Source organism: Ictalurus furcatus, chromosome 11 (genome assembly GCF_023375685.1).
Source record: "Ictalurus furcatus strain D&B chromosome 11, Billie_1.0, whole genome shotgun sequence".
Lineage (NCBI taxonomy): Eukaryota > Metazoa > Chordata > Actinopteri > Siluriformes > Ictaluridae > Ictalurus > Ictalurus furcatus.
Genome location: NC_071265.1, coordinates 26,084,037 through 26,111,384, shown reverse-complemented (window position 1 = coordinate 26,111,384; position 27,348 = coordinate 26,084,037). Strand labels below are relative to the sequence as shown.

Here is a 27,348-nt window from a genome sequence, read left to right as displayed (position 1 = left end):
CGAGTAGATTTTATTCAACTGTACAGATCAGTGCATTTAGGCTTCCATGTAGGCCATTTTGTCTGCTACACCTACCATAATGGTGGTCTTTGAAGGTATATATTTACTGACTCATCTGTTGCTGTGCACTCTTTATTAGTATGAGGACCACGATAGGACCACCTTTGACCCATAACAAATACACTACATAGCCAAAAGTATGTGGACACCCGACCATGACAACCAGATGTGCTTGTTGAACACCCCTTTGCATAACCATGGGCATTAACATGTTGTTCGTCCACCTTTTGCTTCTATGCATCACTACATTTTGGAGTGTGTTGGTGAGGAGTCAGCCACGAGGACGTTAGAAAGGACAGGCATTGATGTCGGGCGAGAACGCTTTCGGTGCAGTCAGCATTCCAATTCATCCCAACGGTGTTCAGTGGGGTGTTCAGGTCATGGTACTGATGTCAGGGCCGCTCAAGTTCTTCCACTCCATTGGCAAGCCATGTCTTCATGGATCTCACTTTGTGCACAGGAACATTGTCATGCTGGAACAGGTTCAGGTAGCTTAGTTCCACTGAAAGGAAACGCCACTTCTACAGCATACAGTGACATTCAAGGCAAGCGTGTGCTTTTAACTTTGTGGAAACAGTTTAGGTAAGACCCACATATGGGTGTGATGGGCAGGTGTCCACATACTTTTTACCGTATAGTGTATTATTTGGGTAGTTGACAGTTTTCCTCAGCAGAGCAGTGATCTAGTATGGTAGTAATGGTACCAGAGCCACCAGAAATGTGTCTAATGAAGTATCTGTGAATGTATATAGATGTGTGAGGTTCTTTTATGTGTTTGTGTGTGTGAGCAGAGTTTCAGTAACACAGATCTGGTGGATGAGGAGCCAGTGCTGATGGAGAGAGAGAGTTTGTCTCCTCAGTGGAAATGCTATGCTAAATATATCAGTGCTCAGCAAGTGCTACTCATCTTCCTCCCAGCCACCTTCACCGGTAATAAAACCAAAAAACACATGCACAACATTGTGTGTCTCATTACCTCATAACAATTGTCTGTCTCCTAAACTACAGCATTTCAAACCAAACTGAATTCTAAGAGGCAGCTTAGAAATTCAAATAAATTCAGAAACACATACACCACAACAGTTAAAGCCATGGATATACTACACAATTAAAAAAAAAAAATTCTGAAAGATTATGAAAGGACTGGGCATTTTCCCACTCAGATGTGGAACTAATTGGGACTGAAGTAGCAAACCAGGGAGTGAGTGAGAACGTTAGTTTGTTACCAGCTGAATCCATTTCAAAACCAATAACAACCATCATTAACACTCTATCTTTGTAAATAAATAATTGGTTAACTGTAAAATGTAGTGGATGTGGGGAATTTTGTGTCGTTGCTTCAGACGTGCAGATCCTGATGTCCTTCGGTCTGGGACTCGAACCCCAAGTCAATGGTGCTTGTGATGAGGACGAGGAGGAGACGCTCACTCTTGAAAACAGCCAGTCACAGTGTGGGTCCCTCAGCAGCTCAATTAATGGCCCTCTAGCAGAGACAGAGTCTGTGGTGGAAACAGGTGATGGATCGTTCCTGTTGGCAGCTGAAGCTCTATCAGGAGAGCTGGAGGACAAGGAGAACCACCGCTCAGAGCAAACTCCCACAGGTTGTCAGTCTTCAACGTCAGGCGTGTCTGTGTGTGCATGTGTATCTGACTGAGCACAACATGTCTGTTTAGTCCCATATTTAAGGCTAACCACATTAACTTCAGTTTTTTTCTGTTTACACTAACACACACACACAGACACACGCATGCATATATCTTTCCTAAATGCTTCCCCCCTCCACACACATGTAGAATTTTTTCTGTCCATCCTTCTGTCTTTCTCTCTGTCCCTGAGTGGGCCTTCACACTGACACCGGTACTGGCGTGTGTTCAGTCTCGTCCGTAGAGGAGAAGGACAGTGTGCAGTTTTCAGAGCCGCAGAAGCATGAATACCATCATCAGCTTTCCCAGCAGAGTGGTGGAGATGCAGCTCGTCCCCGCTGTCCTGTGTATATCTACAACTGCTGCATGGACTTGCTCAAAGACCAACTGCTCCAACAGCACTCCAACCGCCGGCCCAAAGATGTCTTCCTCAGGTACACACACACACACACACACACACACACACACACACACATACATAAGGTCTTTTGTGTAACTTTAACTTTGACCCGTTTTTTTTAACTTTGACCATTCTCTCTCAAAGATGTTTCACCAATCACTGATAGAGAAATTTTTAAGACTATAATTTGATTGAGCAAGTGTCAATTTAGACGATAATCACCAGCACGGTGTTTCATTTGGGAGCAGGTTTTTTTTTTTTAATTGAACAGACAGCCATTTAACTTCTCAGCGACAGTGGCTCCATAATGAACTACATCAGACTACATCAGCTTGCCCTCCTTGTTCTAGCTAAATAGACATTTAATGTATGTTTGAGAAGCTAGCAAGCGGTTGGTCACATGTAACAAACGTTGGAAGTGATACATGATGTTCAATGAAGTTTAATCCTGAATGAGAAGTTCATTTATAGTTAATATGTTGATATAAAAGTATGCATGTATGTATAGAAGAGTCATGTGAAAAAATAAGTACATTGCTTTTCCAAATATATTTAAAAAAACAAACAAACATTTGATCCTCTTTGCTTATTAATAAAGGTGAAGCACTCTATCGGATGACATAAAATTGACATTTTGTAGAAATTTACACAGTTTAAATGAACAAAAAAACAGATCAGTCACATGGAAAAAGTAAGTACACCCCATACGTTTATCACACCTTCAAATCCATAAAATTTGAATCAGGTGTTCAAGATACCAGTGATGCTTAGGATCTTAGGGAGTGCAGGTGGAACCTGTCTTATTTAAACCTCCAGCATCTAGTGCCTGGTGTTCTCTTTGCTATTGAGGTGTGTGGTGTCATCATGCCAAGATCTAACGAGTTCTGAAAGGCCTCCGAAAAAAGGTTGTGGATGCCCATGAGTCTGGCAAGGGATTTTAAAAAATATCTCCAAATTATTTGAAATACACTGTACACTCCAAATGATATGAAATACACATTCCACTGTAAGGAAAATAATCTAAAAATGTCACAGATTTCAAACGACTGCCAATTTGTCCAGGACTGGTCGTTTCAGCAAATTCAGCCCAAGAGCAGAACATCTGATGCAAAAAGAAGTCTCCAAGAACCCCAAAATTTCATCACAGGATCTGCTAGTAAGTCTTGCAAGTGTTGGTGTCAAAGTGCATGCTTCTACAATCAGAAAGATGTTGCACATATTTGACCTGCATGGGAGGCATGCCAGGAAATAGCCTTTGCAAGATTACAGTTTGCCGATGAGCATATAGGCAAAGACCAGGCCTTTTTGAATGATGTGCTCTGGACAGATGAATCAAAGATAGTTGTTTGTCCACAGTAACAGCAGACATGTTTGGTGCAGACCAAAGACAGCTTTTCAAGAGAAGCACCTCATACCAACTTGGGGTTGCTTCACTGCCTCAGGGACCGGACAGCTTGCATTCATTGATTCAACTATGAATTTTGCATCATATTAATGCACATCAATAATGTGAGGCCATCTGTCCGAAAGGTGAAGTAGAACCAAAAGTGGACCTTTCAACAGAATAATGATCCTAACAAATGATCCAAACACCCTAGTAAATCCACCAAGGAATGGCTCAAAAACAAGAAATCAAAGGTTATGGAATGGATTAGTCTAAGCCTGAATTTGAATCCTATTGAAAAGGTTGTGGGAGGGATTTGAAACAGGCAGTACATGCAAGAAAACCCTCAACTGTAAGAATATTGCATGAAAAATTCCAGCATGACTGGTGGACAATTATACGAAACACCTACAAGAGGTTTTTTCTGCTATAGGGGGCAATACCTGCTCCTGCGGCCAAGGGTGTACTTACTTTTTCCACAGAAGAATATCAAATCTATTAATATTTCTATGGAATAAATGATTGAAAAAGCTAATATTCCTTGTGGGTTTGTTCAGGTACATCAACTTTATTAATAGGCACTGTTTCAAAGATGATCAAATGTTTGCTTGTCCAAATATGTCAAAAAAAGGCAACAATTTAGATGTGGTGTATTTATTTTTTCACCTAACTATATATATATATATATATATATATATATATATATATATATATATATATATATATAATATGAGAGAGAGAGAGAGAGGTTGAAAAAGGTCATAAATTACTACATTTTGCATGTTTTTTTGTGCAAAAAACCCTTTACTAATATTTAAATTACACCCCAGGGAAGATGATAACATAAAATTGCTAAAAAAAGCAAAACAAAAAAAACCCTCACGACCCCTTTACATTTTTGTATATACAGGTACCGGTAAATGTTTAGTAATAGAATATTATGAAATTTGTTAAAGGGTGATAAATGTGTTGAAGGTTAAAAATGCAACATGGAACTTTTATAATTGGCAAATGCCCAATAAAATACTGTGAAATCTCACACAAGCTTCAGTGACCATGAAATGTTGTATTTGTTTCTTTGTTTAAAGAGCATTTTTCCTCTTTATCTCAAATATAGTCAATGAGCCAAGCCATGTTTAGTGTCTTGATTTTACTGTAATGTGAAGGCACAAACGGTGTTAAAGCAATGCTTACAAGCTTCCATAACCTGTTAGTGATCTAAGTCGTAGCTTGGATGCCACCTATGCCTTGACTGATGGACAATGTTTGAGGTGAGGAGTAAATAGGGAACTTTTCTTCATAGTATTGGTTTATAGCATTTAATCTCTGCTTTTTCCTTTCAATGAGGATAGATCTCAAGATGCACTGTCCTGGGAAGTCAATCAGCAGCTGAAGTCCAGGTAGCAATGCTTACTGCTTCCAGCTGCTGCTGCTGAGCCAAAATTACCCACAATGGGAAGGGTTGAGGAATGTAAAGGCTTTTCCTCGCTCTCTTTCTCTTTCTCTCTGATACAGTGGCTACAGCAGCCTACAGAGTATGAGGTCTTAAACCCCACACTGACTGTAATAATAAGCACCCCAACTTTGCACATGCAGTCATGTCTAAAAGTCTGAATTCACTTTCAGTTATCAAACACAAATTTAGTTTATTTCTGAAACAATATTTTTCATTAGTATAAACACACAAATGCGTGTTATGATTGGATAAAAGCAGCAGTGACGATGTGGAAGTGATTGAGGAGCATACTGAGTCAGTATCAGATGTTTGTTCTACTGTTTTAGGTGATAAATGTGTTCGCAATAATGTTATAATAGTGATAAAAATGAATAAAATAATAAAGTAGTGTTGGAACATGCTATTGTATTCGTATGAGAGATTCACTTTCATGTGAGATTTTCTCGCACAGTTAAGAAATGGATTCCTCTCATTTTTAAATGATGGATTTCTGCTGAGTGAAAAGTAAAATTCAAAGCGAGTTACATTTACCTCAGGAGATACAGATTAATTAATTACGCTCTGTATTTTGCTGAGCATTCAGCTCCCTTGGGCACAGTCCTGTTTGCATTTAACTTGGGCCAATATAATGATAAACCCCGGTAATAGCCCAGTCATACTCGAACCAGATATGTGCTTTTGATAAGCCTTGTACTTGGCAGTGGACTCAGAATTTGTGACCCGACTGTAGGTCAGTTTATAAGTCTAGCACCTCCTGCTGCAGACCTCCTGTCCTGCTGAAGTCAATCTCTTCTCTCTGTCTGCTTGCTTGCTTGCCACTGTGTGTGTAGCAGGCAAATTGGGACATACTGATGTGTACTGCTGCATTTCCCCTGTACTGTAGATCACCTGAAGAATGAAAGGGTTTGTGATTAACTTCTGGTTTCTGTTTTGGTGGCGTTTGTATTAACTTGCGTGCTTCCAAAAAAAATAATATATATATATATATTATATACTGTACAACAGTGCTATTTGGATGAAATGAGTTTTATATGGGCAGCTGAGATAACACCATCCTTTACAGGTGTTTCAGAATGGCAGTGTGGCTGGTTTTTTCTCCCATTGAGAAATCATAATATTAAGCCTCACTTTGTATTCACTCAAGATACAATATTGTGTGTGGTGTCCTATGAATGCGCTCATTATCCAATAATGTTATAATGTGAAGTTCACGGCGAAAGGAACCTGTTAGATGTTCACGTCATTGGTTAGTGCCAAGATTCCACATTCCTGGGTTTTATCACAAAGGAGATGTGCAGATTTGATTCCAGACGTGACCTTCAGAAATGAGCTTCATCCCAATATGGCTAAAGACGCTTAATTTGTTCTGAAGTGCTTCCAGTTTCTGCTAGATTACCTATGCTTTCTTTGATCAGGTTGTCCGTAGCTGTAGGCTTCAATCATGGATAATTACAGGGAACAAATTGGGACATGGTCGATATGAAAGTGAAAAATCCTGATAAACAATAATATTGGCTGGTTGATATGATCACAAGTTAAGCAGACATTAATAGGTTTTATTACACAGGGCTTTTCTGATATGATCGCTATATCATGGCATATAAAATGTGGAGTCATGCAAGATGGGAGACGGGTCCTTGTCAGGGATTTAAGACTGCCATTGTTGGGGGGGGGGGTGTTATGAAATCCTGTTTGGAAAACGAAGAAAAAGTCTCTCTGCTGTGACGAGACCAAGGTTGAACCTTTTGACTTTGGCACAAGCCGTTATGTTTGGTGGAAACCCAGTTCTGCTCATCACCCTGAGAACATCATCCACACAGTGAAGCATGATGGTGGTAGCATCATGTTGTTGGGGTGCTTTTCATCGTCAGGGACTGGGAAACTGAGTTGAGGGAAAGCGGGATGGAGCCAAATACCCCAGAAGAACCCTAGAAGAAAACCTGTTAGAGTCTTGAGACGGGGGCAGAGGTTCACCTTCCAATTGGACAGTGATTATAAACATGCTGCCAAAGATACACTGGAATGGATTACAAACCAAATACCTGAATGTTCGAATGCCCCATACAAAGCCCGGACCTCAGTCTGATTAAGAATATGTAGCAAGACTTGGAAATTGTTTTTCAACAACAAACTCTATCTAAACTACCAGAGCTTCGGCAAAGTTCAAGAAGAATGGGAAAAAATCTCAGGATCCAGATACTGACGCAAAGCTGACTGAGACATGTCTGTGATTGCAGTCAAAAGTCGTTCTATTAAGATTCCACTAAGTATTTGCCCCTGGTAAATTATGCAGCCAACAAATCTTAGATTTTTGGTTTAATTTCATTTTGTGTGATATTTTGTACCTTCATATGATAAACATTTCAACACTGCAAAAAGTGGAAAAAAGGTCAGTGGGGGTTTAATATTTATGCAAATCCAAGGAATCTTATCACGAGAATTACATATTGTTCGTGCCCAAGAACAAATACAAACATAACTAAACGATACAAAATTGTGATCCAGTGCGCGTTCACCAGTGTTTGTAAATTTTAGTAGTCCTCCTGAGGGCGCTAGGCTGCTAAACATCTTTAGTTTACTCTTTAATGTTTATATACAGATTTAACTGCATATGTGTATGGTTTTCTAGTCGTCTTCTTTCAGCATGACTGTTTAATGGCTGTTACGGGTGTCGTCAGCGTGTATGTGTGTTGTCAGTGTGCGTGTTGGTCCATTACTGATGGCGTGTGTTGGTGTGCTCGGTTCAGGTCTCTGTCTCAGGACCGCAGCAGCGCCTCTTCTTGGTCGGAGCTGATCACTCATCCCCACAAACAGAAAGAGCTGGCCAACTACTGTAGCCTGCTGCAAGAACACTACTACCAGAGCTACGTCCGAGGTACACACACATACGTGCACAAATACACACAATGTTCTGTGCTTGCATTATGTATTAGAAATGATGGCATGCTTTTATATTTTGTTGTGCTGGCATTATTTAATGCAGTGAACAGTGTACTGAGGGTTAAGTCAGCATCATGTTACAGCATGCAGTGAAACAAAATGCGGTGTATTGTGTCTGTATATGTGTTATCATTGTGTGTGGCTTTCATGTGTGTCTGTCTGGTCGTGTGTGAGTGAGCGTGTGTATATGCTCTTATGTATGCATGTATGTATAAACGTACTCTATACCGTGCTCTATTTCACAGGTGTGTTCCGCAGTCTGCAGCTAGCATACAGCATCTCCTCTCAGGACGTCCTGACCGCGATGGACTACTGTGAGGAATCTTTGCAGGAGATCGACATCACTTCCTTCCTGCAGACGCTTTGCGGTCATGTACGCACATTCCGCGAGCAACACGAACCCCAGAGAGCAGAGCGCACAGGGAAAACCCTGAGATCAGGGGCCACCTTCACCATCGGAAAGGACGAGGATGAGAGAACAGGCGGAGCGATGTTAGTTTCCTCATCCAGGTAACGGCTTCACGGATAAAGCATCTGCACCACATATTTGGCACTTTAGAGACAGACCTGGAGACGGGAAAATTCATCTGCCTTAATGACATGGCTACAGAAATCACCCTGTTCCGTTGTAGACTACAAAAATGTCATTTACAAAAGGAGAAATGAATCGCTTTGTGTGTGTGAAGATAAATACATTATATAATAGGAATGTTTAACTTGTAACGTTAGTGGTAATGTCAAGAGCTGGCATGGCTATGAATATTTGCAATAATGACAGCAATAATCAATAAATGTGTAACTAAACATTTAATTAATTAATAATTTGATCAGTTCACGTGCTCGTTTGTTTTGTTTATTGGTTAGTTAGTTAGTTAGTTAGTTAATTCATGTTCGTAACCACTTTATCCTGGTCAGGGTCATGGTAAATCTGGAGCCTCTCCCATGAATACTAGCTGAGAGGCAGGAAAACACCCTGTATGGAACGCCAGTCCATCGCAGGGCACCATGCGCCCACGCATTCACACGCTCATTCACACCTAGGGGCAATTTAGAGTAGATGAATCATATATATCCATGTTTTTGGGAGGTAGGAGGAAACTGGAGAACCTGTAAAAACCCTTACTCGCATGAGGAAAACATGTGATACTCCACAGTAAGCTGAGCTCAGGATTGAATGGGGGAAGCTTAGACTCAAATAGCCAGGTAGAGAGCCGTGCAGCCAAGACTCCAAATAAGTTTTACCACAATGTGTTGAATCTGTTGTCCACATCCGTTGAACGTCTTTTGTTTAGCGTTGAACTGGAGGATGTAAGTGAAGTGGTGTCCAAAGGAAAAGTGTCCACCCCAAACTCTCCTGAAGCCCCAGATGAGACCCCTTCCCTCAGAGTCCCAGAATTCCTTCTGTCTCTGCTCCAGTCGCAGCAGAAGTGTGAGGTGTACCCCGATCTACACAAAATCATACAGGTTGTACATCAGGTTGTAATGAACGACATTAATCAAGTGACTGTTATATCTACTGTGTAAACAGTAATATCTTTATTTCTTTTATAGGACAAATTCCTGGCCATTGGTGCTCAGCATTTTAAAACTGTTCCCTCCAATCCACATTATTTCTTCTACTGCCCCCAGGCCTCAAAGAAAGATGTGAGCTTACATAGATGTTGATTTCTAAAATTGTGTCATCATTTTTTGTCTTAACAATACCTAGATTTTTTTATTTATTTTTTTTTACAGTACTTCATGAGCTGTTTCTTTCTTTTCAATATTATCCCTCACTCCAGGAGGATTCGGATGAAGAGAGAGACAGGAGGCCCAGCGAGGACTGTGATGTCTCTGAGGCTGAGCTGGCCACAGAGGATGGTGAGAAATGCACCACTACTACACATTTATCTCCTACCTGTTCCTGAGTTTTACATTTGCATTTACATTTATGGTAAGAAAGTTTTAGGCAGCCAATTTTTAGTACAAACTTTTATATATATTTTTTTATTTTATGACGTCTACATCATCGAGTCGATACAAAAAAAAACATTTTAGATTCCCAAATATTAGTTTTCCCGTACAAAATTAAATGTTGCAGAAAAAAATGTTTGTCAGTGAAGAAAGCAGCTTATTACGTAAGAGAAACTTTTCAGATAAAAAAAACATACTGTAATGATGGCTGCTGGAAAAATAAGACGCAAGTGCGACACTCAAAGTCTCCAGAAGAACCGTGGCTGGTTCTGCAAGATGCTCAATAAAACTTACAGCTCATTTCCGTATAAAACTGCACAAACTGTGCAGTTTCTTTTTTTTTAGTCACACCAAATATTGACCGTTTCATTTACTACTGTTCACTGCTCTTCATGGTATTTATTTATTTTGTTTTAAATGTAGAAACATTTAATTTCATTATTTTGAAGGAATCTTTGCTCTACAGCATTTCTTTGCATGTGCCTAAAACTTTTGCACAGTATTGTATATTATTCTTCTTTTTTTTTTTTTTTAAATAAAGTTTTAATACAAATTTGTAGTATTAATTGCAGTAAATAAACAAAAGGAACCTAGAAAAAAAGAACAAGTAGAACAGGCCACGCCCACAAGTGATGACCATAACAGTGGCAACTTGTTTATAGCCAGTGTAAAGGCAGGGTTAGTCGATGCAATAAAATGTTTCTAGATTGATTAGTGAAAACATCTTTCAACCTTCGTGTTCTCAAGTAAATCAATAAGCCACTCGAGGTTGTGCGTTACAGTGATTTATTATTATTATTATTATTATTTTTTGTTCCGATTTCGTGTTTGTCTTTATTTTTCTTACAAAGAGTATTATTACTGCTTGTTTTGATAATAATATTTATTAACTATATTAAAACCTGATTCTCAGAGAATGTGTCCGGGTGCTGCATGGTGTCGGAGAGCGACACGGATCTGGAGGTGGAGTATCAGGACCAAGGGAACGGGAAAGCTGAGGAAGGAGACGTGGAGGAGGGAGCGGGGGACGACTCTGGGAGCGATTCAAACACAGTCAATCAGGATGAAGACTCTTTCAGCATCCTGGATGGAGACTCTGTGCTGGAAGCGCCTGAGCCTGAGATGCCTCCTTTATTCGTCCACCTCGTCTGCTCGCTTAGCACAAAAAGCTACCGTGGCTCTATGCCGATTAGGACACTGCCCACCTGCCTGGGTATGTAAACCACTGTCTGACTCGGAGTTAACTCGGATTAACACTTAACGAACAGATCAATTACGGAATATTTGGGAATCTTTCTTGAACCTGGGGTGGCTGGATATCCGAATTTGACCCTTACTTTGTGCCATATCACACTGTATACTGTATTACTTTTGATGATCATTTTAATCATGGTGATTTTCAAAAAAAAAAAAGGAGAATCCAATCAAAGCACAGAGCTGTTCAAGAAATTTTGTCTTGCACCAAAAAAAAAGTCTCAAGCGTATTTAGTTTCAAACTGATGCTATTGATTTAAGTTAGCATACAAGTAATGCTTGTGAAGTTTCTTGCCAACACACTGCATCCAGTTCTGCAGTAATGTTACACAGATTTGCTGATGTGGTTTAGGACACGGTGTGACAGTAATTAATTAAATGAATAAAACTTAACCATATAGTCGGGGAAACTATTCTTTTAGTGATTTATTTGTTGTTTTGTTGCAGGCGAGCTGATCGGCTGTCTGGAAAATGCAGAGTCTCTTCAGTCGATGGACCTGAACGAGCTCTCTGTCACTCTGGACATCTTCGTGTTGACGTTACCGCTGGAAATAGAGGTCATGGCCACTGGCATCAATCACGTAAGGTAAGTAATCCAATTGTATTTGCTGATATCATCATTTTCTTTTTGGTTTTTTGGAGTAGGGATGAAACGGTTACTGGTTTCACGATAAAATTCCCAGACGGTTAGTATTACCATGTCACATTTAATTATCATTAAAACTGTGCACGATTATCGTGATTTATAAAACTCGCAGTAAATGCTGTCCACGCACACCCAGCATGAGTCTGACGCAAATCTGAAGTGTGGTTATATTTTGGATTTTATAAAAATGCTGAGGGAAACGTAATAGAAGAATTAGCGGCAATTCGGGGAGGGGGCAATTGCTTGAATGATGGGTTCATTAAAGGGACGTGCAGAGGGGGGGGTCTCTGGTGGCTCGAGCCCCTACCCTTTTTCTTAGTTGCCCCTCTAAGGCAGACCGGTATGCTGAGACCACTAGCTCTTCTGCTAACCTTTTCGTAATATTAGCATTTTAGCTATATGCTCATCACCGGTAGTTTTCAAGTGGATTGAGAAGGAATGTGTTGGTAAGTATTAGCTACTCAAGTTCATTAAATTTCCATACACGCAAGTAAGCTTGTTATATTATATGCATGTTACATAGTGAGTAAAGGCACGATGCCTTAAAGACGAACTGAAGGAGGAGGCATGGAAATGGACAGCTTAAAACTTTGAGAGTAAAAAGCCAGCTCAGCAAGCAGTGCTGCAGTTTTATGGGAATCAGAGTGCTGCTGCCGAATGTAAATGTAATTGTGAAATTAATAGTTTTATTGACTTTACAGTAAGTGACATACAGTGGGTGTGTCACTACATTTGTGGATGGTAATAGATTTCATAATGTTTAAATTTTCTTTTAAAGATTCTTTGGATTCATCTCTACACTAAAAGTCGCTGTTTTGTTGTAATTATTTCTATAAATGTAAAAATTAAATACCATTAGGTTATATTAGTAGTGTCATTCTCATATTCATCATTGTGACCACACACAGTCTGTTTACAATGTCTACCAGGGTGATAAGAATATGTAGTTAAATTAAAGACACGCCTCTTTTACATTGCGTGGAAGTCGGGGACAGTGCCCAAGGAGGGGCAGACTGGGGTGGTGGTTCCCCTGTTCAAAAAGGAGGACCAGAGAGTGTGCACCAATTATAGGGGTATCACACTTCTCAGCCTCCCTGGTAAAGTCTACTCCAGGGTGCTGGAAACGGAGGGTTCGGCCAATAGTCGAACCTCGGATTGAAGAGGACCAATGCGGATTCCGTCCTGGTCGTGGAACAACGGACCACCTCTTTACCCTCGCAAGGGTCTTGGAGGGGGCCTGGGAGTATGCCTATCTGGTCTACATGTGTTTTGTGGATTTGGAGAAGGCGTATGACCGGGTCCCCAGGGGTTTACTATGGGAGGTGCTGAGGGAGTATGGGGTGAGGGGTTCCCTTCTTAGGGCTATCCAATCACTGTACGCCCAAAGCGAGAGCTGTGTCCGGATGCTCTGCAAAAAGTCGGACTCGTTCCAGGTGGGGGTTGGTCTCCTCTAGGGCTGCGCTTTGTCACCAATCCTGTTTGTGATATTCACGGACAGGATATCGAGGCGTAGTCATGGTGGGGAGGGGTTGTGGTTTGGTGACCTGAGGATCTCATCGCTGCTTTTTGCAGATGATGTGATCCTGATGGCATCATCGCTCCGTGACCTCCTGCACTCACTGGATCGGTTCGCAGCTGAGTGTGAAGCGGCTGGGATGAGGATTAGCACCTCTAAATCTGAGGCCATGGTTCTCAGCAGGAAACCGATGGAGTGCCTACTCCGGGTAGGGAACGAGTACTTCACCCAAGTGAAGGAGTTCAAGTACCTCGGGGTCTTGTTCACGAGTGAGGGGACATCGGAGCGGGAGATTGGCCGGAGAATCGGAGCAGCGGGAGCGGTATTGCAATCGCTTTACCACACCGTTGTGACGAAAAGAGAGCTGAAGGAAGGCAAAGCTCTCGATCTACCGGGCAATTTTCATTCCTACCCTCACCTATGGTCATGAAGGCTGGGTAGTGACCGAAAGAACTAGATCGCGGGTACAAGCGGCCGAAATGGGTTTTCTCAGGAGGGTGGCTGGCCTCTCCCTTAGAGATAGGGTGAGAAGCTCGGTTATCCGGGAGGAACTCGAAGTGGCGGCGTTGCTCCTTTGCGTTGAAAGGAGCCAGTTGAGCTGGTTCGGGCACCTGGTAAGGATGCCCCCTGGGCGCAGGTGTTCCAGGCATGTCCAGCTGGGAGGAGACCTTGGGGAAGACCCAGGACTAGGTGGAGAGACTATATTTCCACACTGGCCTGGGAACGCCTCGGGATCCTCCAGTCAGAGCTGGTTAATGTGGCTTGGGAAAGGGAAGTTTGGGGTCCCTTGTTGGAGCTGCTGCCCCCGCGACCCTAAAACGGATAAGCGGTTGAGGATGGATGGATGGGTGGATGGATGAAAGTTAGTAAAGTAGTAAAATTAGCTCTCTTTTTTTTTTTGTGTTCTTTTTTTTTCCTTACATTTGAGCCCCTGCCCCTGTGGAACTCTGTGTCCCTGGTTCATTATTATTCTTCATGAAAAACACAACAACAAAACAGCAGCTTTATGGTGAAATATAAATAAAACCTGTTTAAAATGATTTCAGTGTGTGTCTCAGTACTTTTTGTCCATTTTCAGCACATTTTAACAATACCATGATAATACTGTTAACCGTGATAGTTTATGTCACGATAATCGTGATATGACATTTTCATACCGTTACATCTCTATTTTGGAGTCTTGGGAAGTGCATATTTAGCAAATGTCAAATGTGCTCTACCTACTGACCATTGTTTTTCTCTCTCTTTATTTCTCTCTGTGTGTGTGTGTGTGTGTGTGTGTGTGCACGCATACTCAGGTACACCTCTGAGAGCAGTGTGTCTATGAACCGCTCCCCTGGACAGCCGTCTTCCTACCGCTCAGACGAGGAGCTCATGGAGAATCTGGACAGCCTGCGTGGGGTTGGAATGGATGGGTCAGTTTGTTTACTTTGTTTATACAATACAATTCTGGGACCCGGCGTGTGCTGATAATTGGTTACCCACTATATCTTGATTATTTACACTTCACAGTATTGTCATTCTAAATTTAGTCATTTTACTATGTTCTATTTTGGCCTCTATTTTGTACTTATTTGAGACTAGTTTGAAGGAGCATTGCATGTTTCCATCTCAGAAGGCAATCCTAAAATTCTGTTCACCTTATGAAAGTCAACATGAAAGTTACAAACTCATGGCTGACAGAACTGCTCTATCAGGTTTTAGTATTTTTCCCTATAGTGCAGTGCTGTATTGTTCCCTATGCTGAAGCCCTTGATCAAATTCTGATCTTAAGCTCTTTGTCAGAACTGGAAAAACAATTAATGGTGAAATATTTACTTCATAAGCAGCTTTAGTTTGATTGATCACAGCCGTGACAACATTACTGATTTACTCTAGTGCAGATCTGGGATTTAAATTTTTTTTTTGGCGTTTTGTAATCTAAGAAATGTGGCATACATCCTTCTTTGTACCTGATGATGTGTGTCCATTACATTTTCATTTGAACAGCACTCTGAGAGACATTGTGACATTGAAGCTTGTCTGTTCTCTCAGTATGACAGGTGATCCTCTGTCCAAACTCCCAGTGCTTCACAAACAGGCCGTGCTAGCTACCATGGATGAAGTGAGTTACTCTGTCCTGCTGAATGTTCTAACTCTGCTCTCTGCCTTTAAAGCCAAACTGATATCCAGATATATACATTAAACAAAAAATGTATAAAAAATATATATTCATTCCTCTAAGACCCTAACCTTAAATTCCAGGTTATACAATATTCTGATGGAATTTTAATTCAGTCCTATAGTTTTTATACATATTCACCCGTATATACAGGCGCAGGTTAATATGCAGCATATGTAGACAGAGCAGTTACACAGTTGGAGGAGAAGAATCACATTTAAAAGAACTGTTTCTCTCCAAATGTATAGTCAGTAGCAAGAGTGAATGTTGTCTGAAATATGCTGCTTTTGTTTTGTACCAGTTTATAGCTGCTGACATGCAGTCACGTGGTGCCAGAAACAGATTAGATACTACAGTATTCAGATCCACAGACAAATATTCTGCTAATCAAAGAATAGGCAGAGAGAGAGAGAGACTTCTAGATATTTAGAGACTTCTTGGACCATTTGTGATCTGTTATTTTTTTTTTGTTTAATTTGTTGTTGTTTTTTTTTTAAATGACGAGCTTTCTCAAACCCCCTCACTCATTCACTCTCTCTTTTTCTTCCTGTATTTCTCTCTTTCTATCGGTTTCTCCAACTCTGTTTTTGTATCACTGTCCATCACTTCTCTCTAATCCCCCTTTTACTCTCTTTGCTCTCCATTCTCCGCCTCCATCTTTGTCTGTTTATATCTCCCTGTCTCTCTCGCTCCTTATATGTCTTTTTTTTTTTTTTTTCCTCTCATCTATTTTTCCTCTGCTGTAGATCCGCTGGCTGCTGGAGGACGAGATCGTCTCAGCACTTCGTCACTCGTCTGTGGTGGACTGCTCCACCCTGCAGAAGGTGGCTGATCACGTCTTTCGTTCCAGCGGGAGGCCTGGCTGCCATCACGAGCTCGTCCCTCTGCAGTTTGTCTTCGGCCCAGAACAGTCGCTGGAGAAGTTTAAAGAGGTGCGATCAGTTATTGATTTGTTTTATATGTTCTTAATATTTTTTCCGTTGTTAAATTAATCATAGTTCTGTGTGCTTTTGAAATATATTGAGAATATCTTAATATTTTTCTCAACGTTAGTATTGATGATGTGTTCTTTCTCCGTAGGAGTTCAGGCGTTTTTCTTTTCCTGGTTACTTGCTAAACGCGGAGAAGCAGAATTTCTACTACATCTCTCGAAGTCGGCAGCACTCACACAGATTACAGACAGCCCGGGAGTTAAATAAGAATCCTGCCTTTTCTCAGGGAGAGGGATCCGTGTCTCAACCAGCCAGCCACCTTCCTGAGGCTGATAGCAGCTTGAAAACAGCAGCCGGTCACGCCCCATTTTCAAAGGGGTTAGACAGTGAGGCAGAGCCTCGGAAAAAGGAGGATGAGCCAGAGGTATTTTATATCTCACATTAGTTAAGTTTAGTTAAAATCTTAAATGAAATGTTTACACGTTTTATAGTCAATGCATAATTCCCTATGTGCTATTACATGAGTGTTAATGTCTTCATTTTTTAAATAGTTTCTAAAAATATGTGAACAATATAAAAAAAAAATGCACATCTTATAATTGCAAAAATAACTTGTGTACTATCATTTATACTTTTGTAATGACAATGCTGTAATCCAGCAGGTTGAAGGAGGTGAGGAAACTCCGATGCAACACCAAGCAGAGGAGCAGAAGGAACAAGAAGATATCACTGAGGAGGAGGAGGAGAAGGAAGATGAAGTGAAGCCAGGAGCCTCAGATTCAACAAGCGACTCGGTCACTGAGCGAATCAAAGAAACTGGTACAGATGACGGTCATTCACAGAGCACCAGTCAGCAGACAGGCAGCAGTGCCAGCCACAACCCCCCTCCAAAAACTCATTCTGGGATCAGTCTGGAGTCCATTACACATGGCGAGTATTTCCAAAAATCATCTCAACACAATGCACCTCGTTTATCAGGCAGGTTTTGTGCATGTAGGTGTGAATTAACGTGTTTCTCACTGCTTGTGCCGTTGTGATCTCGGATTGATCTGATCTGCGAGTTCAGCAGTGTTTAAGGAGTATTTCTGCTTTGTTTTACAATAGAAATTTAGCTGCATGTTTATTAAAACAAGCATGGTATTCTATTCAAAGAATTATTTATTTTTTTTACACTGTTTCCTGTGAGTTTGACGATTATCTGCTGAGAAAGCATTAGGGTGTGAAGAACTTCTGGGCTGAAAAGTACAGATATAGGACAGACAGTATGTAAAGTGTTGTTCTTTTAAAAGGATTCTTTCAGATTGAGCCTAAAGGTTAGTTGTCCTGTGGTTGGTCTGTGTTCTCAGGCAGTGGAAAAATCAGGCCAAGCCGAGTTCAGAGTGTCGTCTCCAGCCAGGGGAGCCTGGACTCAGACATGCTAGGTAGCAGTGTTTATTACACATCACTAACTGTATGAATGAGTCACGACTTGATTTCTGTTAGATTTGATTCAGTTATGTGAGGCAGTGAACGATAGTAATCAGAAATATAGTAATGCAGTACTCTGTGCTTATACTGTGTTTGTGTTAGGTTACGATGGGGGAAGCAGTGACTCAGAGTGTGACGGACCCACCATGGATGAGCACGAGATCCAGATTCCTCTCATGCCAGATTTCTGGCTCATTATCCAAATCCAGAAGGACAGACTGGAGGTTTTCTCACACTCTAGGTTTGCCACATTCACATTACCCACTACATCTGCCCGGGTCACATGCTACAGTCGCTTGGGTCTCACACTATACTATACACGCTCAGAAATAAAAGTAACAGCCAGTACTTTCCCTTGTTTCTGTAGTAGTACCATCAAAGCAGACATGTTTTGGAGCTTTATTGTGTATCTTTTACCTTAGAAAGTGCATGTAATACCTTGAAGTGGTCCTTAAGGTCCAGTTATTGTTGTTATTGTTTTTATTATTATTATTATTATTATTATTATTATTATTATTGTTAAATCTTCCAAAAAATTTTTCAAATATCTTTTGAAGATTTTAAAAAAATAATAATTTGGCCTTAAGGACCACTTCAAGGTCCAATTATTCAAAGAAAAATCTTTTAAAATATTACTTCAAAAAATATTTTAAAGGTACACTACATTAACATTTTCAGGTATACGGTACATTCTAATGGTGCAAAATATCTCCCCTTGAGTGTTACCCCCCCCCCCCCCAAGGAAAAGGTACAGTCTGGTACTTTCATTCCTGAGATTGGAGCCACCAACATCATACACATTTGGTTTGATATGCTCTCTAATGTGTGCCAGCTGAAGAGCCCAGTACTTCATCATAAGGCACACTTGTGTCTGTTATACACATCATTTCAATTTGAAAAGTATTTTATAGAGTGAAAGTGATTGAGGTAACGTTTGGTTGTCATTAGAGAGCAGGTAATTTGCCTAAAAAACATTGTTCATGAACAGTAGTCATTAGTGATGATTGTCATCATTACCAATAACACAATAATATTAATCCATTATGATTTGGGCTTATGTGTATATTGCCTCTATGCTTAATATGAGTCTACAGTGTGACAGGAAGTCTTTTTCCTCTACTGTTTTGTACATTTATACTTTTGTTTTTATGTGTTGTCAGGAGTTTTAATGCTGGAAAGCAGAGACTGTCTTCTGGAGAAGGAGAAGAAGAAGAAGAAGAAGAGGAAGAAATCCCAGAGTACCTGCGTCTTCATCAGCTCATTGTGGAAGAGATTGGGAAAATCTGTAGGAAAGTCAATCAGGTAAATGCATTCGTACTTATCTGCAAACTGAGCTTCCATTTAGGAGCTGTGGGCCATAGCAGGCTTGCACAGTGTATCGTTTGTTAATAGGCATTGCTGTATTGTCCTTCACAATATTAATGTCACAGACTGTGTGATGGTATTCGTGTATGTTGGTGAAAGTTTATGGATGTTGGTGTTTTTCAATTTGAATGTATGGTGTGTTGTTGGTGAGTGTTGATATGTGTCGTTTGATGATAAATTGTAATGTATATTGTTGTATTATTGGTGTTTGATGGTGCATGTTGTTTGTTCATGATAAATGGTGATAGATGAACATTAGTATGTAAAGGAAAATTTCTATTTCTGGTTGAGAGTTTGCTATGCATGTGTTGGCCAGTGTTTCAAGAGCTTTTTCCTTTTTTTTTTTTTTTTTTTTTTTTAATATATGTATGATGTTTGTTTTTGTATCTGTCTTCTGTTTTATTGTTTTAATATTTTTTGGTGGCCTCTCAAATTTGTCTGCTGGATGTTGGTTGTGACGGAGTTCTAGACCCAATCTTGAATGATTTTTCCCTGGCTTTGAACATCTATGAGTGATGCGTGTCCGTCACTTTTGGCTTGCTTGTTACTGGTGCTGCAGCTGTGTTAAGCGTACTATTATGATTATTAAATGAATATACTGTTTGTTTCAACAGCGCCTGCTGCTGCAAGACCTGCACGACAGTCACGTGTGTAATTCACTCCTGGTGGCTGAAAGTGAGGAAGACATCTGGAAAAATGAGCCTCTGTACAGGCAGAGAATGGCCACCTCAGATGGTAAATACAATAATTATTACATAACTATATTAGGGGTAAACACCGATTCAGTGGAGCTCATCGTTTACATTTACATTTACGGCATTTGGCAGACGTCCTTATCCAGAGCGACTTACAGAAGTGCTTTGATGTCTCTGTCAAAAAATACATCCTAATACTGGTTCACTAGGTCACAGACTAAGATACCGTCAGTCGAAAAACTCTGTTGCGAGGTAATATAATAAGAACAGCACAGACAAAGCTTTTTTTAACGAAAAGTGTAAATTGAAGTACTTTAGGAAAGAGGTAGGTCTTTAGACGTTGTTTGAAGACCGCCAGTGACTCAGCTGTTTGGAAATCTAGGGGAAGTTTATTCCACCAACTAGGTGCCTTGTACCCTGAGGCATGGTAGCACCAGTCTAGTGGTGCTAGAGGATCAGCGGGAGCGTGGTGCAGTGTGGGGTGTGATGAGTGATTTGAGGTAAGTGGGTGCTGGTCCATTTTTGGCTTTGTAGGCTAGCATCAGTGTTTGAAATCTGATGTGGGCAGATACAAGAAGCCAATGGAGGGATCGTAGCGATGGGGTGGTGTGGGAGAACTTCGGAAGGTTGAAACAAGTCAAGCAGCTGCTTTCTGTATCAGTGGCTCTCAGAGGCAGACCTGCCAGGAGTGAGTTGCAGTAGTTCCGTCTCGAAATGACAAGAGACTGAACAAGCACCTGAGTGGCCTGTATGGATGGAAATGGATGAATCCTTGTGATGTTGTAAAGGAGGAATCTAGATGAGTGTGTCAGATTAGCAATGTGAGAGGAAAAGGACAGTTGATTGTCCATGGTTATGCCAAGGTTGCATGCAGTAACCAAAGGTGGGATCAGAGAGTTGTCCAGGGAGATCACAAGATCCTGACATGGCGATTAATCACCTGGGATGAACAGCAGTTCGGTTTTGCTGGGATTAAGATTCAGCTGATGAGCTGTCTGCCAGAAAGTTGAGATCTGAGCAGAAACAAGAGGGACTGAGGGAGGGAAGGAGACGATTTGAGTGTCACCCGCATAGCAGTGGGATGAAAACCCATGTGAGGATATGACCTCACCAAGAGATTGAGTACAGAGGGAGAACAAGAGAGGACCTAGTACTGAGTCTTGTGGGACACCAGATTCTGCAAGGAGCAGATGTGGATCCCCTCCATGTCACCTGGTATGAGCGACCTTCCAGGTAGGAAGCAAATCAATGCCATGCTGCACCATAAATTCCGAGACTCATGAGGGTGGACAAGAGAGTCTTGTGGTTGACTGTGTGAAACGCTGCTGAAAGGTCGAGGAGAATGAGGACTGATGACCATTTGGCTGATGTAGCAGCATGTAGCTTCTCAGTGAGTGCCAAAAGGGCAGTCTCTGTGGAACGTGCCGCTCGGACTGATTAGGATCTTGGAGGTTGTTCATCAGCTGTCCCTAAGGCATGACTCTTTAGGAGCACTACTGATCTGACTCCATATCCTCAGGAACAAGTGATTTTAGAAACAGCCCTACCGACAGCTAATTTTAGTTTTCCTTTATTTATAAAATTCAAGAAGTACCCCTGTGTCTCCTCAATTGACAGTACTAAAATGGCAAAGCGAGCTAAAATGAACAATTTGGACTTGGCATTAAGCTGGGATGAGCTTGAAATGTCACTCATTCACTTGAATTTAAGTCACACAATTCAGAAAACACTAATTGCCAGTTTAAATGTTCTTTTTTTTCCCTCAGGTCATGTGATAGTCTCCTCCTAGTAAACAGGACCCAGTTTCTCTTCCAAAGAACAAGAAAATTCAGTGCAGCACTTAACATTGCTGCTGTACTACTCTGCCGATAAAATATTTTCATTATTTTCAATCTACTTGATTTCCCAGGAGCAATGTGATGGAATTGCTCATTTTTAAATGTAGTCACCCTGATTTCTTTGTTATTTATAGTGGCCTTGCTGTCAAACACTCCGAATGTCCAGTAGGTATAGTTACAAGCACTAACACAGACAGATAGACATATTTCATGGTTTTGTGCAGAAGCCCTTTTTCCACCCTTGTTGTGTTTTTGTAGCTGCTGTTGGGTCTGAATTAGCACTCTCATTTCCTAACAGCACAGATCGTTCCGCTCTACTGTGTGCAAATGAATTGAATCCAGAGAGTAATTGTGCTGTAAAACCTCAGTGGCTCTCCAGGGCAGCGTCAGGCACGAGTACTGATAGGGACACGCTATTATAGCCTTATTATACTGAAGACACTACAACAGTCTCTCTCTCACTCTTCTCGTTTTCTTTCACTCTTTTTCATTCTGTTTCATCATCCTTCTTCGTCTGCTTCTCCCTGTCTCAATGTTCTTTTTGTATCTCTTACTGTCTCTCTGTATGGTTGTTTTTCTTTGTTTCTTTTTCCTTCCTTACACCTCCTAAATCCATTGTTGTCTATAATTATTTGTATTACCCCCCCCCCCCTTCCATCTGTTACAGACTATAATGCGGATGAAAGCTACCAGCCGAGAGATTACTTGGCTGCCACTATGCACTTCATGCCGGGTCACTTTGCGTGTGACGTAGTTTGGAACACCGTCATCCAAATCCACCCACGTCTAAAGATGGGGCCCAACATGGGAGTGGCACGAGGTGACTACACACACACACACACACACACACACACACACACACACACACACGTACACACCCACAGGCATTGACTACATTTCCATGCACGTCAATATTCCAATATTAATCGGAATTTGGCAATATTCTAATTAGTGCTGAGTCATGTACATGCCACAATCCGATTGCCCAGTTCAGATTAAGACAATATTCTGATAGACCTTTTAATGGAATTTGATGTGCATTTAAATGTAGTGTAGGTGTTAGTCATTCACACCACCAGTTATTCAAATTCTGTGCCATATAAACCCTATGGGGATTGACTGTCCAATCTGACCCAGCATTCACCAGCCAGCATTGGATTGGTGTGTTTTACCTGTGTGTGTGAGATTATAGTAAAGCTTTTAGAATGTTTCATCTATTCAGTTTTGTTCATTCAGATTGTTTTTACTGACACATTAAAACAGAAAAGGCATGAGTACTTGTGTATGTTGGTGTAAGCTGGCGATTGATGGTGTTTTTTTTTTTTGTAAATATTGCTTGATGATATTTGATGATGCACATCGGTGAATGCTGCTGTGGGAGAATGTTGGTGTGTATGATAGGGTTTGTTTTTAATGTTGGTGTTTGATAATGTTTGGTGGTGAATACTGGTGTTTTTGAATGTTGGTGGTTGACTTATTAACGGTAGTGTTTGACTTATTTAAATACTTGGGTTTTAATGTATTTGATGGTGAATATTTGATGGTGAATGTGTTTAAATGTGTTTGATGCTGAATAATTGATGGTGAATGTGTTTAAATGTATTTGATGGTGAATATTTGATGGTGAATGTGTTTAAATGTGTTTGATGCTGAATAATTGATGATGTATAAATGTATTTGATGGTGACTCTTGGCATTTAAATGTGTTTGATGGTGAATATTTGATGTGTAAATGTATTTGATGGTGAATATTTGATGGTGACTGGCGTTTAAATGTGTCTGATGGTTAATGTTTGGTGGTGAATGTTGGTTTTTAAATGTGTTTGATGGTTAATGTTTGGTGGTGAATGTTGGTTTTTAAATGTGTTTGATGGTTAATGTTTGGTGGTGAATGTTGGTTTTTAAATGTGTTTGATGGTTAATGTTTGGTGGTGAATGTTGGTTTTTAAATGTGTCTGATGGTTAATGTTTGGTGGTGAATGTTGGTTTTTAAATGTGTTTGATGGTTAATGTTTGGTGGTGAATGTTGGTTTTTAAATGTGTCTGATGGTTAATGTTTGGTGGTGAATGTTGGTTTTTAAATGTGTTTTGTGGTGAATGTTGGTTTTTAAATATGTTTGGTTAATGTTTGGTGGTGAATGTTGGTTTTTAAATGTGTTTGATGGTGAATGTTGGTTTTCAAATGTGTTTGATGGTGAATGTTGGTTTTTAAATGTGTTTGATGGTTAATGTTTAGTGGTGAATGTTTGATGGTTAATGTTTGGTGGTGAATGTTGGTTTTTAAATGTGTTTTGTGGTGAATGTTGGTTTTTAAATGTGTTTGATGGTGAATGTTTGATGGTGAATGTTGGTTTTTAAATGTGTCTGATGGTTAATGTTTGGTGGTGAATGTTGGTTTTTAAATGTGTTTGATGGTTAATGTTTGATGGTGAATGTTGGTTTTTAAATGTGTTTGATGGTGAATGTTGGTTTTTAAATGTGTCTGATGGTGAATGTTGGTTTTTAAATGTGTCTGATGGTGAATGTTGGTTTTTAAATGTGTTTGGTGGTGAATGTTGGTTTTTAAATGTGTTTGGTGGTGAATGTTTGGTGGTGAATGTTGATGTTTCATAGTGTTTGACTTTAAATGTTGGTGGATGTTGATTTTAGTAGGTGTGTGTTGGAGAATGTTGGTGTTTGATATTGTTTAATGCTAAATTCTTCTGTTTGATGGTCAATGTTGTCTGATGGTGATTGATGTTGATATTTAACGGCATGTGTGATGTTTGATGGTATGTGTTGGTATGTGTTAGAGAACGTTTGATGGTGAAGGTCGATGTTTTTGATGGGAAAGGCTATTTCTGCTGGAAATACAGTATATGTGGTAATAAAGTTTAAGAGTCTACAGTATGTGTTAAGATTATCAGTCCAAGTTGCTTGTTTTAAGTTAAAATCCACAGCCACCCACCTGATCCAAAATGTAATATTTAAATAAATAAGCAATATAGATTATGCTAAATAGAGTTATAAGAAAGGCATTATGTTATGCCAAAAATAAGACTGTGAAGAAAACAGAAAATTCTCTCCACATTGCAGCAACATGGTGCAGATTATGTATTTTGCTTGTTTCGTTTTGTAGGGCAGTCGTATTTGGCATTATTGTTAATAATTTGTGCTATTGTTAATTGCTAATTATTGATGCTCTTAAACTCTTCTTGCTTTGTTCTCTATCAGCAATCCAGGCTCTGCGTTCAGTGTTGAGTGCCTTCTGTGTGGTCAACCGCAAGAACATGTTTGTGTATCAGGAACGCACCACCAAATCTGTCTTTTACCTCAGGTCAGTCTGTTGGTCGGATAACCCCCATTAAATCTGGCATCTACCCTCTCATTCATGCTGGCTTCTACTCCTTCTGATATGTAACTTTTTTTGAAGGCCTTAATGTGGTGTTAAATCTTTCTGTCTGAACTGGTTTGATTCCTCTCTTCTCTTGTCAGACTGTCAGAAACCTCTCAGACAGGGGCATACAGTGATCTGGATATGAATCTCCATGTTTCTCGATCCCTGAGTTTGGCTCGCAGTCAGGAGCCTCTGGGATCTGAAGATCTTACGGTACCGTTCACGCACACTGTTAAAGTTTCCAGTGATGTAATGGATTTCCTATTCTAAGTTAAAGGCGTAACCAATGATAGCTTTATGTAAAAAATTTTTTTAACTTAATTATTTATTTCATAGTGATATGGGCAGGCAATAATTTATCAATCTTTCTTAATTAAGATTCTGCACAGTGGAGTAGGATTTAACGTTACTTTTGTAGTAAAGTAAAATAAATTTGGAAAGTCATCAAGCAGCTTTGTTGCTTTGCATCTGTTCGCATTTTGTACTCAAATTTTGCAGTCCAATCCGATGGATTCCAATCCAGTCCCTCCAATGATGCAGCTCCACCTTAAAATGTAGATGATTTGGATGAATATAATATGTTAATGCAATGTTATGTTTATTTATTTTTTTTATTTATTTTTTTACAAATTTTGTTTTTTTTCTGAAATACACATAGTAATATTAAAATGATAAAGATCTTGTATTGTCAAACAAGATCAGAGCTTATAACTGAAAAATTCTTGATGCGTGACATGGTCAGAGATGTGAGTGGCAGTGGCACACATTTGGCAGTGGTAGTTCAGTGGCTAAAACTCTGGGCTGATTATCAGGTTGTGAATTAAAATCCCGAGCCCCCACTGTTCGGCTCTTGAGCAAGGCCCTTAATCCCTAAGCTGCTCAGCCATATGAGTAAATTAAAAAAATTGTTTCCTTGTCTTTGCATGTTCGGCTAATTCCCAGATCTTTATTGTTGATTGGTGCTAAATGTAAAATACTCTCCATTTTAAAAAAATCTTTTTTTACGACTTTTATACAACAGTATGCTCAGATGTTTTTTAAATCCACACTGGATGTACAGTATCTCACAAAAGTGAGTACACCCCTCACATTTTTGTAAACATTTGATTATATTTTTTCACGTGACAACACTGAAGAAATGACACTTTGCTACAATGTAAAGTAGTGAGTGTACAGCTTGTGTAACCGTGTAAATTTGCTGTCCCCTCAAAATACCTCAACACACAGCCATTAATGTCTAAACCGCTGACAAGAAAAGTGAGTACACCCCTAAGTGAAAATGTCCAAATTGGGCCCAAAGTGTCAATATTTTGTGTGGCCGCCATTATTTTCCAGCACTGCCTTAACCCTCTTGGGCATGGAGTTCACCAGAGCTTCGCAGGTTGCCACTGGAGTCCTCTTCCACTCCTCCATGATGACATCACGGAGCTGGTGGATGTTAGAGACCTTGTGCTCCTCCACCTTCCGTTTGAGGATGCCCCACAGATGCTCAATAGAGTTTAGGTCTGGAGACATGCTTGGTCAGTCCATCACCTTCACCCTCAGCTTCTTTAGCAAGGCAGTGGTCGTCTTGGAGGTGTGTTTGGGGTCGTTATCATGCTGGAATACTGCCCTGCGGACCAGTCTCCGAAGGGAGGGGATCATGTTCTGCTTCAGTACGTCACAGTACATGTTGGCATTCATGGTTCCCTCAATGAACTGTAGCTCTCCAGTGCCGGCAGCACTCGTGCAGCCCCAGACCATGACACTCCCACCACCATGCTTGACTGTAGGCAAGACACACTTGTCTTTGTACTCCTCACCTGGTTGCCGCCACACACGCTTGACACCATGACATGACATGGTTCCAGTAATCCATGTCCTTAGTCTGCTTGTCTTCAGCAAACTGTTTGTGGGCTTTCTTGTGCATCATCTTTAGAAGAGGCTTCCTTCTGGGACGACAGCCGTGCAGACCAATTTGATGCAGTGTGCGGCGTATGGTCTGAGCACTGACAGGCTGACCCCCCACCCCTTCAACCTCTGCAGCAATGCTGGCAGCACTCATACGTCTATTTCCCAAACACAACCTCTGGATATGACGCTGAGCACGTGTACTCAACTTCTTTGGTGGACCATGGCGAGGCCTGTTCTGAGTGGAACCTGTCCTGTTAAACCGCTGTATGGTCTTGGCCACCGTGCTGCAGCTCAGTGTCAGGGTCTTGGCAATCTTCTTATAGCCTAGGCCATCTTTATGTAGAACAACAATTCTTTTTTTCAGATCCT

The 27,348-nt window shown here is 40.6% G+C and overlaps 1 protein-coding gene across 9 annotated transcripts in view; it reads left to right on the top strand.

Moving 5' to 3' along the window:
* Positions 1-27,348, top strand: part of szt2 (SZT2 subunit of KICSTOR complex) — a 122,390-nt gene that overhangs the window by 22,772 nt on the left and 72,270 nt on the right. For 8 of the 9 annotated variants that reach the window (XM_053635904.1, XM_053635901.1, XM_053635900.1 and 5 more), the window contains exons 24-46: positions 852-990; positions 1,404-1,661; positions 1,936-2,137; positions 4,840-4,887; positions 7,691-7,818; positions 8,129-8,393; positions 9,176-9,347; positions 9,435-9,527; positions 9,665-9,743; positions 10,750-11,049; positions 11,538-11,676; positions 14,551-14,667; positions 15,287-15,356; positions 16,160-16,345; positions 16,494-16,769; positions 17,005-17,275; positions 17,692-17,766; positions 17,915-18,053; positions 18,973-19,114; positions 19,792-19,912; positions 22,378-22,530; positions 24,924-25,026; positions 25,185-25,299. In XM_053635904.1, the coding sequence (XP_053491879.1) occupies positions 852-990; positions 1,404-1,661; positions 1,936-2,137; positions 4,840-4,887; positions 7,691-7,818; positions 8,129-8,393; positions 9,176-9,347; positions 9,435-9,527; positions 9,665-9,743; positions 10,750-11,049; positions 11,538-11,676; positions 14,551-14,667; positions 15,287-15,356; positions 16,160-16,345; positions 16,494-16,769; positions 17,005-17,275; positions 17,692-17,766; positions 17,915-18,053; positions 18,973-19,114; positions 19,792-19,912; positions 22,378-22,530; positions 24,924-25,026; positions 25,185-25,299 (3,591 nt within the window). The remainder of the gene's footprint in view (positions 1-851; positions 991-1,403; positions 1,662-1,935; positions 2,138-4,839; positions 4,888-7,690; positions 7,819-8,128; positions 8,394-9,175; positions 9,348-9,434; positions 9,528-9,664; positions 9,744-10,749; positions 11,050-11,537; positions 11,677-14,550; positions 14,668-15,286; positions 15,357-16,159; positions 16,346-16,493; positions 16,770-17,004; positions 17,276-17,691; positions 17,767-17,914; positions 18,054-18,972; positions 19,115-19,791; positions 19,913-22,377; positions 22,531-24,923; positions 25,027-25,184; positions 25,300-27,348) is intronic. The other variant, XM_053635903.1, reaches the window with a different exon arrangement.